Source organism: Bombus pascuorum, chromosome 17, assembly GCF_905332965.1.
Source record: "Bombus pascuorum chromosome 17, iyBomPasc1.1, whole genome shotgun sequence".
NCBI classification, from domain to species: domain Eukaryota; kingdom Metazoa; phylum Arthropoda; class Insecta; order Hymenoptera; family Apidae; genus Bombus; species Bombus pascuorum.
In genome coordinates, this window is record NC_083504.1 from 3,538,460 (window position 1) to 3,551,529 (window position 13,070).

At 43.8% G+C, this 13,070-nt stretch overlaps 1 protein-coding gene across 3 annotated transcripts in view; it reads right to left on the reverse strand.

Annotated features, from left to right (window-relative positions):
• The window catches only part of LOC132915542 (uncharacterized), a 265,049-nt gene that overhangs the window by 122,173 nt on the left and 129,806 nt on the right, over window positions 1-13,070 (reverse strand). For all 3 annotated transcript variants that reach the window (XM_060975410.1, XM_060975409.1, XM_060975408.1), the window contains one exon: window positions 9,727-9,884. In XM_060975410.1, coding sequence (XP_060831393.1) covers window positions 9,727-9,814 — 88 coding nt within the window. In that variant the 5' untranslated portion in view covers window positions 9,815-9,884. The remainder of the gene's footprint in view (window positions 1-9,726; window positions 9,885-13,070) is intronic.

Below are 13,070 nucleotides of genomic sequence, written 5' to 3' on the forward strand. Positions count from 1 at the left end.
ATTGTCTCAGTTGGCAGTGAGTCGTCAAAATAGCAAGATTATATTTTTTTACTTTGCAATCCTATCTTTCTTAGTTAAAGCGTTGTCCTGGTTACCATCTTCAAATTCAAGACAACTGACATTCTTTTTACCGCTTCCCTTGCGTCATATCTCTGTTTCTCTTCGTCCAATTGTAACAGACCGTACAACATAGCCTTACTTAAAAGGTAAAAATATCACGAGTAACTTGAAGTATTTCGTTCAACGTGTCTTGAAAAACGTACAAATGCTAGATAGGACATTCTGAATAACAAGGACAGGAATAATTGTATCGATTTAATCGAACTCCCGAGGTCCATGGATTTAGAAACAGAGATAATAGCCGGCGATTCTCGGAATATCCACGTCGTTAACAGTCGTAGCCCGACAACATACGTCTATTAACGAGGTAATACTCTCAAAGTATTTCGTTTCCCCCACGATTTCACCAGAAAGGCAAGGAATATCCAAATTAATTGGTCTCACGTTTTGCTCGATTCGTGCAGTAGCGCGTCTAGATGAGGAATAAACTTGCGCGACTGTTCGCTCGAGCTCGTGATAGAATCGCTAGTCGATGCGTTCTCATTGACCCGGTAGATAGAGCTTAAATATGGAGGATTACCAGCGTATGCAGAGGGGGTTGAAAAACCTCGGCCACCAAATTATTTATAGCTTATAGCCCTCATAGTGGGAATAAAGCGATTTATATCACGGTGATATAAAAAGAGCGTTGCTTTTACTGAAAATCCATTAATAACGATTCGCATGGCGGCCTCGTAAATGATCACACACTTATTATTTATACCCACCACCAAAGAAGATGGATCAGTTCAATTTTTTAACGGCGCGATTACGCGCATTGAAAAATTAATCAACGTCTGTGTACGCGCGCGCTGTCAACAGTCCGAAATTATATTTAGTCGAAATCAATTAAATAAAATAAAGGAAGGAGAGTGAAAAGAGTCAATGGCTGTTTCTCGTACCAGTTCGTACTCGCGCCCCGTTTCTTTAAACAAAGAGCTTCTCGACAGTTTTTTCAGCTTTCTCCTGAAACGTTCACAGTCGTGACGCGGCGCTAGATCCGCGCTGGTGAAGCGTGGACCGACAAATTTTTATTAGGAAAATTTATTCCGTGGCCTGCGCGGCTCTGCCTCTCGTTATCTTTCATTCGCGACGGCTCCTCTCGCGTACGCGCGTAAAGCAAATGGATGCTCGACATGCCGGGTAAAAGCAGGATCTCGAAATGCACTAGCTTTTAAGGAATTAAATCTGCTCGATCCGACCGGGTTCGCGTTGCCATTCGCGTTATTGTTTTTCTACGTATGAAATATTAATTCTGTCGGCCTCTGTATTTCTCTCCGTCCCGATATTTCGTCCTTGCAGTCGCCACTGCCCATAATGCTTCGCCGCGATTTTTCTCTTTCCCAGTCGCCAATTTTCCGTTAGATTCTACAGTCAAGCAACGCGTCTGACTTTTTATCTCTGTCAAACGTTAGCGAGTGCCGATAGTTAAGTACCACGAGCACGAAGTAACGCTTTGCTAAGATTGGAAAATAGTTAGGAAACTACTCCTCCTTCTCACTTATCGTCACGTGTTACTAATAGAATGTGATCCTATTTGCGAGGGTGAGTTTAGGTATGAAACTTTCGACCGATAGTCGTTGGCCATGATTATAATTGCAGTGCATCTATGAGAAATAAGATAAAGCCACATTCGTCTGATCATACATCTTCTCCTCTCTCACTGCACGCTATCTCCGAACCTAGCTAATCTTGCGATGGATAACTTTGCACCGGTAAATGGAAAGTGACAGATCCCTTTTCCATTATTCGTATTCGTTTTGTAGACGGTGTACTTACGAAGGCAGTCCGACCCACAAGCACGGGTATTACGTATAACCGCAGCAAATTGGCCCAGTTCTACCAGAGGATTTGCTTAACGGTACCTTTCACGGCGGAAAGTTTCCACCGCAAATTTCTTCTTCTTTTTTTCGAGGAAACTGGAACGGAGTTTCTCGACCAAACGACACGGTCGCGGCTGTCCGACGCGGGAGAAAAAGAGCATCGCGCCGGTCATTATGATGTCGCCAAGAGACAAGGGGACGGCGAGGTCACTTTGAAACTTTTCCTGGACGAGTAAACAATTTATCAGACTGAAACTAAAACATAAAGGGAAAACGCACGGTGCTCGCTCGCGCGCCGTCTCGCAGCCTTGTGGAATTTTCACGCCGCGCGACCCTTATCGCTCCTCTAGACTTCTCTCGCCAGAAGTTACCGTGTCCGGGGACTTCAGTTCGACGAGTTTTATCTGACGGCCACTTGCGCGAACAGCGGCACCAAGTTGTTGGAAGAGCGGCCAGAGAAACGAGGAACAAGAAGTCGAAAACGAAACGCAGAAAAAGCCCTGTAGCCCGTGAGATCGCTAGAGATCGCTAGAGATCGCTTCGAGACGTGTTGCCAGAAGCGACTTCGTGTTTTCCTTTTCTCTTTTTTATTCTCGCCACTCGGCACTTTAAAATTCGACACGGATAACTTTGTAATCGAACTTTGTTCGAGGTATATGTAGTGGAATTATAGAAACTGCATAGAGCACATGGAACAAATAATATTGATTCGATATTTGATCAAGCGTCTTCCTTTCCCTTTTCTTTTTCTTTTTTTAAGAAAAAATAATAATTTTAACACGTATAAAAACGCGTATTTAATGTCCATACCGCTCAACCGCGAAGAAATGCAATATTCGACGAAGAACCAATTCTTGAGTAACTTGACGTGATCTTTAACTTCAGCCATTACGTCAAACGATAATACTTCGGAATACGGTTTATCGGTTTACTCGCTTCGTCGTTCACGCATCACGTTTTATCCAAAGACGGTAAATCCGTGTTACTGATTTTCCGAGCAATATTACGCTTAATCGAAATGAAAATTGCACGTATTATATTATGCATACCTAGTTGAAAGGTATAATTTTTTTAAAATACCAAACAAATTGCGTATAGAGAACGCAATATCATGAAAATAGAATTTAGGGGTCCAAACATAGGAATCAAATTGGCATTAAAACAAACACTTCTTTTTCCAATTTTAGCCCATGGAGTGGATAAAACCGTACATACGTATGTATATACGTACGCTATATTGCACATTGATGGCGCGTACATCGGTTGTTTGATACTTGAAACCGGTGCTGCGTGGACGTTGAGTATTTTCCGGATTTGCCGGCTAAGCGGGCGCGTTTTCAACCGTGGTCGGTCAATATGCGCGAAAAGGAATTATGTGGGGGAATAAACGCGATCTCTCGACAGGGTGCGTCTCGCGCGTCGTCAGTCAAGATCAAAGCGCGAACAAACGGCGGACGATGCGTCGTGACGCGTGGACAACCGTCGTACTCCGCTTAATTACGAATCCTTTTCGAACGAGGCCACTTCTGTGACTCGGCCCGACACGTCTGTCCTCCGTTCTCTCTTTTTCGTTTCTCGCCGGGTTTACCTCGCAGTACGTCGCGATTATACTTCGCTTTATTAAAGCGTGCGCCGACGTAAACGAGCGTGGTAATTGCAAGCCTCGGCTCGTTTCATTGTGTCGCCTTTCGCGTTCCGAGTTCTTGCAGTTTAAACGGTTTAAATTGACAAAAGCTGGTCCCCACGGCTTAGAACCGGTTTCGCACTGTGTCTTGCCTTTCAGACAAGCCATCGTCCAGATTAGAACTGTGGAAACTTTCGTCGATGTATTTCTAACCTGTCGCTATTTTATTTGCCACCTGGTGGCGTTTAACGTATTACGACTATCGAGTTTCGATCAATGTAGTTTCTGAACCATACATATAGTCGTTTTAACTCCATTTCGTAGGGCGCCTCCTATTTAACAAACGCATGAATAAGGCCCCGAACCAAGACATCAAAAACCTTGATGTTTTTCACGATCGCAACACGCATCGTACGCGACAACTTTCCGATAAATGCACCCGAGTGTCGATACTGGCAGCAAGCTTCATCGTCGCCAGAACTCGATAAAAACTTTATTTGTCACCAAAACGAATCTCGAAGCGAAATCGGGCAAACTCGTCCTTCTCGTGAATCAATCGTTCCAATCGGTACCTGCTCGTTCTGCATGTCAGATCAAAGAGCTGCTTAATCATTTTCTCGGAATTTTCTAAACAGATTCCCAAAAGCTGTCGCTGTTTGCTGTCACCAAAGCAAGCCTGAAAAGGCTCTTTACCACTGTGCGATAATTAAACGTATTAAAAAATATAGTAAACGAGTGCGAAGACGATGAAATTTAATCATCGAGTTGGTCAGAGCGTTGAATTCTTAGTTTTTCAAAACTAATCGACTATTCCCGATAATATGATAAACGTGATCCAATAGCAGACTCTAACAACTCGTTTTCAAGTACATAACAACGTTATTACGCTCGGCGGAAATTTAGCAGACAAACGCGACAAATTTTCACGGAATGGCGTGGAGCATGTCGGCACGATAGAGCAATCCGCGAGGTTCATTGTTCCACAATCCTGTTTCTCGGTAATTGCCTTAATCGGCCGGCATAATACGGGATTTACGATACGCAAACGGTATCGCGATCAACAGAAACGCAGCCTTATTGCCGTTTAGCACGTGCCGCCAGGCATCGCTCTACTTTTCCGCGCGTTTCCATTTCCCGCCCTTTTCCGACGCTCGACCGGAATTCAAGGGACCTCCGCCCCCGCGACCCGATCGAGACAGAGTCGACGAATCGAAACCGCTCGTTCAGCCGTTTCGCACATGACAGCCCTGAAAATTTAAACGGGAACGTTGATTAGCGCTCGAACAGGGAGACGCTGCGTTTCGAGATGGATCGCTTTATGGCCCATGCCAATTCATCGCGTCGTTTCCGCCGTATTTTTGCTTTCGTTTGATGCTTTGGAAGCGCTAAGATATCTGTACGACATTTTACGATGTCGGTTACGACGACGGGGACGACGTTTCATTTTTTTTCAGTGGGTAATCGATCCGCGTTTTACCGTAAGGCAAAATTACTAACAGAAAATTGGATGCATTTGGTGATATGGGATATTTCCTGCAAAATCCTCTTAAAGATTACTCTAAGATCGTAAACACTTTCTTTTTTTTGCAGACGTATCGCGATATTGTAATCTGTGCGAAAATAAGTACAGCGATCCATCGCATGATGATTTTAAAGTGACCGTGAGTAGATATATACAAAAAAAAAAAAAAAAGATGAGTTGATCAGGAGAATACATGTATTTACATACTTCTATTGTGTAAAAAGCGGCGTGTAACGCGATCGCCTACCAATATTAAATACGAAACGGGTAATGAATTCAGTTTACTTTTGAAGCTTAAACTGCACTATATGTACTCCGATATGAATTACGCGGTAGCTATTTACGGTGATATATTAGTTTAATAAATTGATAGCGATATAAGTATTCAATTTTAGTTGAACGTTCTAGTATAACGGTAGGTAAAATTATGATGGTAGAATCCGATTTTTCCAATAAAGTATGAAAACGCATAAAAGATGAAAACGGATTCAAAATGAAAAGGGTAAATAACTTTTCAACGTGGGTTTTATTTATTATCGCATCCGGTTCTCGACCATCACCGATCTATCTCTCTGTGTAATTTAACAATCATCAACCGATCAAAAATACCGTAACGAGCAACCATCCCTGAAACCACCGCTGAATGGAAATTTATTCTGCAGTATCACGCAATACATTTATAAAAAAAAAAAAAAAAGGAAAAAAAGGAAAAAAAGGAAAAAAGAAAATCAATTTAAACTGGTTTTTCCGGATTGAACTCGGGTCATCGACTATCTCCGCGACGCATTTCGCGAGATTCGTTGATTTTCTCAGCCCTTAAGTACGGATAAATTTTTGTACATTTCCCGTGCCGAACAGAAAGAAGATCTGCAAAGCTAAATACAACGTCAAATAGAATCATCGGTAAACTATTCTCATATGTCATAAATAAAAGTCTACACACATATATCGCCGATTGACGACAGCTGTGCTAAAATTATACTAAATTCTGCTAATATTTCGTTCCATCGTCTGTCAACGACAGTCGCATTTAAAGGATCAATTAGAAACATCTTCCACGCAATGTTCCCTCTAGTCTGCTTCGAGATTTCGTTTCTGTTTGCATTGGATCTTAACGTTCGTTGTACATTTTCTCTTCTTTCTTTCTTTTTTTCAAAGAGAAGCTACGCGAATATCTTTGGGGCTCCAACGACATTTGCACATACTATTTCGTAGCAAGGGTTAATGCTCGTGTCTTCGTTCGTGCAATTTGGCAGACGCGGTACAAGTGAACAGGATTAAAGGAAAACGAAAACCTCCCAACTACGAGCGTCAGGAGTCATCGCGCCACTAGCTCTCGAAACAACGACTCGCTGAACCGAGTATTCCTGGTGTATCCATTGTCGGTTCTATATTAGACGCTGAGGACAGCTTGCAACCTCGCAGATGGCACTGAACCTCTTATTGTTAGCTCGTAAAAATCTTTCCCTTTTGTTTCTAAAATTTCCCCCTTTGTTCTTCAAATATACATACTTGAAGTCGTCTACTCGTCGTATAACGTGTATTTTCAGATATAGAACGGTGATCGATAACGGCACGCACAATTTCCACGTGAGAATTCGTTTTATGATTTAGATAAAAAGTAATGGAATATATGGGGGGGGAGTATGGATTTTTTCGTCGCGTTAAAGATTAAAATTATTACGCGATTGAATTCACTGGCGAATCAAGGGGGAAATCTTTACGATCTACGCTTTAAGATCTATAATTTGTACACGTTGATTGTAAAATTTCGTTCCAAATTTCATAATTTCTTTAGCAAACTTATTACTGTCACTTTGAGAAAATATAAGAAAGAAAAACCAATAAATTTGTGACTTCTAAAATGTCGCCAATGATATATCGGTCTAATCGTGCAAGAGAGCTCTGATAACGTTATTTGCCCCGCGATTAGACCGATCGTTTTACTCCGTTGGATATCTGGCGATCTCCCACCCAACCTTCTAACGTCGAGTCACGAGAGAAACGCAGATGCAAATTTAGAGTCGATCAACCATCGACTTTGCTCAAGTATAGTCGAAGAAAAAGGTTTCGAGCGTGACTGAAAAACGTTACCACCCTTTTCAACGACCCTAATTCACGAAGGGGTCGAGGTCTTGCCCCAGCGAGAATTTTTTCGCGAAATTCCGCTCGTGCGCCGCTGGGGATCTGGGTCAATGGGCGGCTGCAACTGCCATCTCCTAGTAGAGTCTAAAGGGTTACGGTAGTGGCGTCGTTTTCGGGCGAGCCGCATGCGGAAATAAAATCACGACGAGGCAGCGGGCGCAGCTGTAATCCGGCAACGGTACGAATTGCACGTTGCGATTGAAAGATATTTTCAGATGCGGGGAAAATTGTGAAGAAAATTGTGAAAATTGTCACCGAGGGAGCTTGGGCGATAGTTAACCGTAAGGACACGTACACCGGTCGCTCGCCATTTTCTTTCTTGTTCCTCTGTTTCTCCGCTCGTTCCGATACAGGAAAATATAACGAAAAACTCGCTTATCGCTCGTGTACGATACTACGAGGATCATTGCGCCGAATACTCGAGAGAAAAGCTGCAACGTAATATAAAAGTTCTCATTGAGAAGTTTAGATCCTTTTTTAAATCGTAGTTTAAACACTTATTTCGAGGGACGCGCTACCAAATGGATGTTCGATACTATTATGAAATTTGTTAGAGTTTCAGCGATAATATGCGCGAGATACGCACACAATACCTTTGCTACGTAGATGCAGTGGCATCACTCTCGGTGACTCGGTGCTCTTATTGCACTGCAAGCTGGCCTAAGGACAGAACGGAAGAAAAATCGCCATCAACTCGTTCACCTACGCTCCTAGACAGTCTCTATCACGGTTCCGTCACATACTCAGTTTTCTTCTGTCGTTCAAACATTCGCGATATAGACTTCCATTGTAACAAACATTTTCCTATTCTTTATATAAATACAATAAAGAGATCCAACAGAATCGATCTGAATTGGAGATCCTTTTAAGCGAAGAGGAGATCCAAACATGACCGAATTTGTCTCCGGGCAGAAAAGGGCATCCGTGATGCTGGAGAACGTATCTCACCCTCACATCGAAAGCTGACACGGGCAAAGAGAGAAAGAGAGAGAGAGAAAGAGGAAAGCGAGTAGAGCACAAAGAAGAGAGAGAAGGAAAACAATGAGGTTTACATCGAGAGGGAGGTGGCAGAAATTCCCGGTTGCCTGGTCGCGAGAGAAGCCGTATCTCTTCGGTATCTCTGAAATGCGATGGTGTTTCGCGCGTAGTTCTCCACACATGCACACATACACGCATACACAGGTTCATACAGCGGAAGTTGAACGTTCGCCGGAACTACGAGTTCCTCTTTCTACCTCTAACAACTATTTGCTCTCCAGGTGACCTTAATCTAGGAAATGGTCACTAAGAGGTGTTCTCTCTGCGAGAGTAAGCAAAGCGAAACGCGGACAAACGACTGGGGAGACAGAGGATAACACCGGTCACGCGACAGGACGAAGAAGTCAGACAGAGGGGCAGCGGCAAAAGGAAATAGAAAACGAACGGAGAAGGAACGGATGAAAAGAGATCGCGAAAAGCAGAGGACACGGGAACGTTGCACGGAGGTGCGTGGAGCACGCGCGCGTTCCGTTAATGTACTTTATCAGAGAGGAGGCACGCGTTGCGCTAGCTTTTCCGAAATAAGGTCGTGTAAATTCAGCAGCAGGTCCGTCCCTCGGTAATTCCGAGAAAGGGCGCCACTTTGCATTAAGGCCGCGCCACCGTTGTCTTGCGAATCGGTTATGAAACGGTTATGCGTCCGCCGGATTCTACTTGGCTTCGCGTAGGCGACAGCGAATTAAAATGTAGCTCGCTTTTACGCGTTTCGAAATTTTCGTTCGCGGATCTGCGTGGAGATCTTCTACGTTCTAGAAACCTTGCATTTAGGATAGAAATTGGCCGATAAGTCGCGTAGAAATTTTCCTCTACGACAAAAAGGAAAGAAATGTCTGTCACGACAGACGGAAGGAGGAAACAGCGCGTAACGAAACTCGATGCACAACGGATTCGCTCGATATTTGCACGAGCATTTTAACAACAACAAAATTGACGACAAACGAAATGATTTTGGAAGGTAAACTTGCATCGTCGTTCTTTCAACGGTCGCGACTTGGTTGCGCGAATATTTATTGCGCGGTAAGAGGTCGTCGCCTAGGGTTAACGCAACAGGAAACGGCAGACGTCCATTATTCTGAGAACTTGGCTCGACAGTCGTCGTCCTTTTTGCCTCGCATAATTTAAAAACGAGAGTAACTGGGTCGTCGTCCAACAGGTTCTCGATCGTCGTTCCAAGTATCCCGGTTGGACGACGCCGGGATGGTTAAACGCCTAGGATTCGAGCGAGATGAGAACGACGACTGCTTCGTCGAAACGAGGATAGCCGGTCCACGGGGAAACTCGGTCAACGAGTTAACCAGATTTACCCGGGAAACTTTCAGAAAATTGACGAAGGACGCGGGACGTCGGCGACGACGTTCTCGTCGTTGTCGTCCTCGTTCCCGTCCTCGTTCCCGTCGTCGTCGTCGTCGTCGTCGCCGCCGTCGCCGTCGCTGTTGCCTTTCAGGACAAAACATCTTCCAACGGAGTTTTCTTACCTCCTTGTCGGGAGCTGAAGGCACCGGTGCTTCCAGCGATGATTAGAAGCAGCAGCGGGCTTAATAAAGCTCTCGAGGAAGGCAGCATCTTTCCTGTACTCCTACCGGCGCCTGCGCGACACAGGGTCCTTTAACCGGCTTCCCTCATCACAGCCTCCCTGGAAAAAGAAAAGAAAAAAAAAAATAGGGGAAGATGAATGATAAGAAATTGTCGACGAGAATTGATCGGACGACTCGTTGCGTCGTTTAAGCGGATCCGAAAAATTAAAACAATAACGATGTAAGGACTTGGCGAAGAGTTAAAACAGAGATAATTCGATCTACCGACAGACGATATCAAGATAACAATAGCTTATGTAAATTATTATGGAAATTAGATTAGATATTCCAGATTACAGCTACTACCAGGGTAGATTAAATGATAAATATTTGATACTCTCTAACTCGTCGATCGTGATTATAAAACCATTACCCCTTGATTTTGTTACGAAGCATTGAGCGAAATGTATTTCGGATGGTTCTAAAAGCTGCGATTTCGAAAATGAGATCCTCTTTTATTCAAACACCGGTCGACGATACCATCGACTAATTTATCAAGTTTCTGTGTGTTGATTAAATCTTTAAATCTTAAATCGAATAAAATAGAACGCCAGCCAATATCATTCTCCATTTAATTTCATTTCCAAATAAAAGATCCTATCTTTAGTTTATATTGCACGCGTTCTTATTTCGCTGCGCAACCAATCTAAACTATTTTACTCTAATGGGATTGTAATTGTTCTTCGATCAAACCCACGATGATAACTATGTGTCTACAGGTACATAGCCACCATTTTCCTGGTAATCGAAGCGAGTTATCGAAACAAATTTCAGCGCATTATGCGCCGTGCTTTCTCGACGCCGACAAAGCGAAAGTTAACCCTTTGTACCGTTCGTCAATTGCAATTATCCGTGCTGCAAGGTGATTACCCGTGTAATTCTTTTTCAGTCGGCAATATCCTACGGGCGAGACGGTCAGCTCTTTTTCTTCGCTTTTCGCGCCGATCCGCCGAGTTAATGAGGCCGGAACATTTAATCCGGCGTTCATTAAGGCGTCAAAATTTGTTATCTTGGTCGCGCTGCAGAATAAAGCATTCCGCTTTCGCCTGCGTATCGTTGCAAGATCCCGATGATCGTTGCCAATAAATGGCCAACGAACGCGACCAGTGTACATCTCGTTTCTTCATGAAATATCGAAAAGCCTGTTCTCTCCGCCGATCGATGAATCGTTTCGTCTCTTTGAACGCGGACGACTCATAGCATAATAGATAGACCTTCTTCATCAGTGTTATCTGTCATAGAACTTCCTGTCTCCCCAACACATCCCGAAAAAAATTAAAGGATATGTCGTATAGAAGTTAGGGGGAAGGGGGGTTTGGTCTAATTGCTCCAACTAACTCCAATTAACGATTCTATTTTCCTTTCGTACAGAAGCGTGTGATTTATATAAAATTAGAAAAATCTATGGATCATCATCGCGATACGATATAATACAGCGACGATAAACCGATCACGTTGAAGTTGGAAATGGTGCAATAATAAAATATAACGTTCTTACGATCTGACATAAAAATTCACGCTCCGCTCGAGCGTTCGCCGTTCATTCTCTTTCCTTTCTGCGCCTGTTAACTCTTGCTAGACGACCGATTCGCCACGCGGTGATTTGCATATTAATTAAATAGTAATTAACTCGGAATATTCGTTGGTTGTTTGTTATATTTCGACGACGAGTAATCGTCTGTTGCAATTTCTCCGTTATTATCGTCATTCGTATTAAAATATAATAAAGTTCTGTTTCGATCAACGATTGCGATCGTTTATTTCGCGTAATGAACATTACTCCATAAATTACGTAGCATTTCACGCAAATTTCAATGGCAAACCGTTCTCGCAATCCTGAATACCATTTCTGGCCATTCACCACGACGATACTGTGCAGATTTTTCACCGGTTACCTTTCCCTTGTATTCGTCACGGCCTCGACCTGCCTCGATCTTGGTCGGGGATCGGGTATTTTTAACTCATCATTAGGGGTCATTAAGCTCCAGCAACGGGGAGGAACGTCGACAGTGACCCTCCGAGCCAATTGCGGCTTCGTCGCTGTTAAAATTAAAATGTCGACCTTAACGACGCCAGTTACGAAGGAGGTAAGCTTGCGTGTCTGTTATTAAAAGACTACGTAAAAAGGAAATTCGTAAAAGTAAATCGAAACCATAAATGCGTGAAACCGACAATAGCAATAATAAATGCCATGTACTCGGTATGGTAAAATTTACTCTATTAGTCCGGACATTAGATATCGATGTAACGATAGCATCGGAGGTTTAGAAATTTTCTATTTGATCGTTTCCGACGACGAATAACGGCGGGGTTTTACATTGAGCAAACTTTTTACGATCGACTACATCGATAAACATGGCCCACTCACGTTGTAACGTAACTCCGTGCTGGACAACGCTCGAAACTTGCTCGTGTGTTCAAACTTATCGTTTGAAAATGGAGAAGAAAACAGTCCACGATCGGCCGACCCTAATTTCGCGAGCAACTCGTCGTCCCTCCATCGACGAACGTTGTACCCGCCTGGAGAAACCAGCCTGGAGGTCCATCGTAATCTCGAGTCCACGAGACAGATCAAGCGTCGTCGGGCGTCGTCGGGCGTCGTCGGTGTTTGCTCCAACTTATTTATTTTTCCGCGGAAGACAGAGCTCGGCCGGGAAGCGTAGCTCGACACTGCAGAAAGCGGAAAGAGAAGAAGAGAGTTGGCCCCGAGGGCGCGTTGGATTTCCATTATGCTAAACCGCAAATGGAGTCCTGCGATCGAGTGTCTCTCTGTGCCACCCCTGGAGGCGCACAAAGCCGCTGGAATAAGGCTCCTAAGGTGTAATGTTACCGAGAAATTAAATTCTCTCGTTCTCTGCGACCGCCTTCACCACCGACTCACCCCATCGTCCGATTCCTGCCTCTCTTTTTCGTTGCCTCTTGCTACAGGCTGTTTCACGGACCGTCCAGGGATTCCTCGAGCCAAAACACTGTTTTTCCAACCAGCCCTTTCTCCGTTTCCTCTTACTCGTTGCTGGTCGTAAATACAATCGAAAAAGGCCGTCGTCGTTCATCCACGTATATCGAGTCGCTTGCGCGGATAAGAAAGAAAAGTGCTACACAGAAACTAGGAGAAATGTTCGATCGATCGTAATGGATTATCAATCTCATCTGCATTTTCCACTGTACATCGATTATTGGATGGCCACAGCTACCGATCGCTACCTATAATTTTGTTCATCTAATGCATAGATCGCGGATTTTTA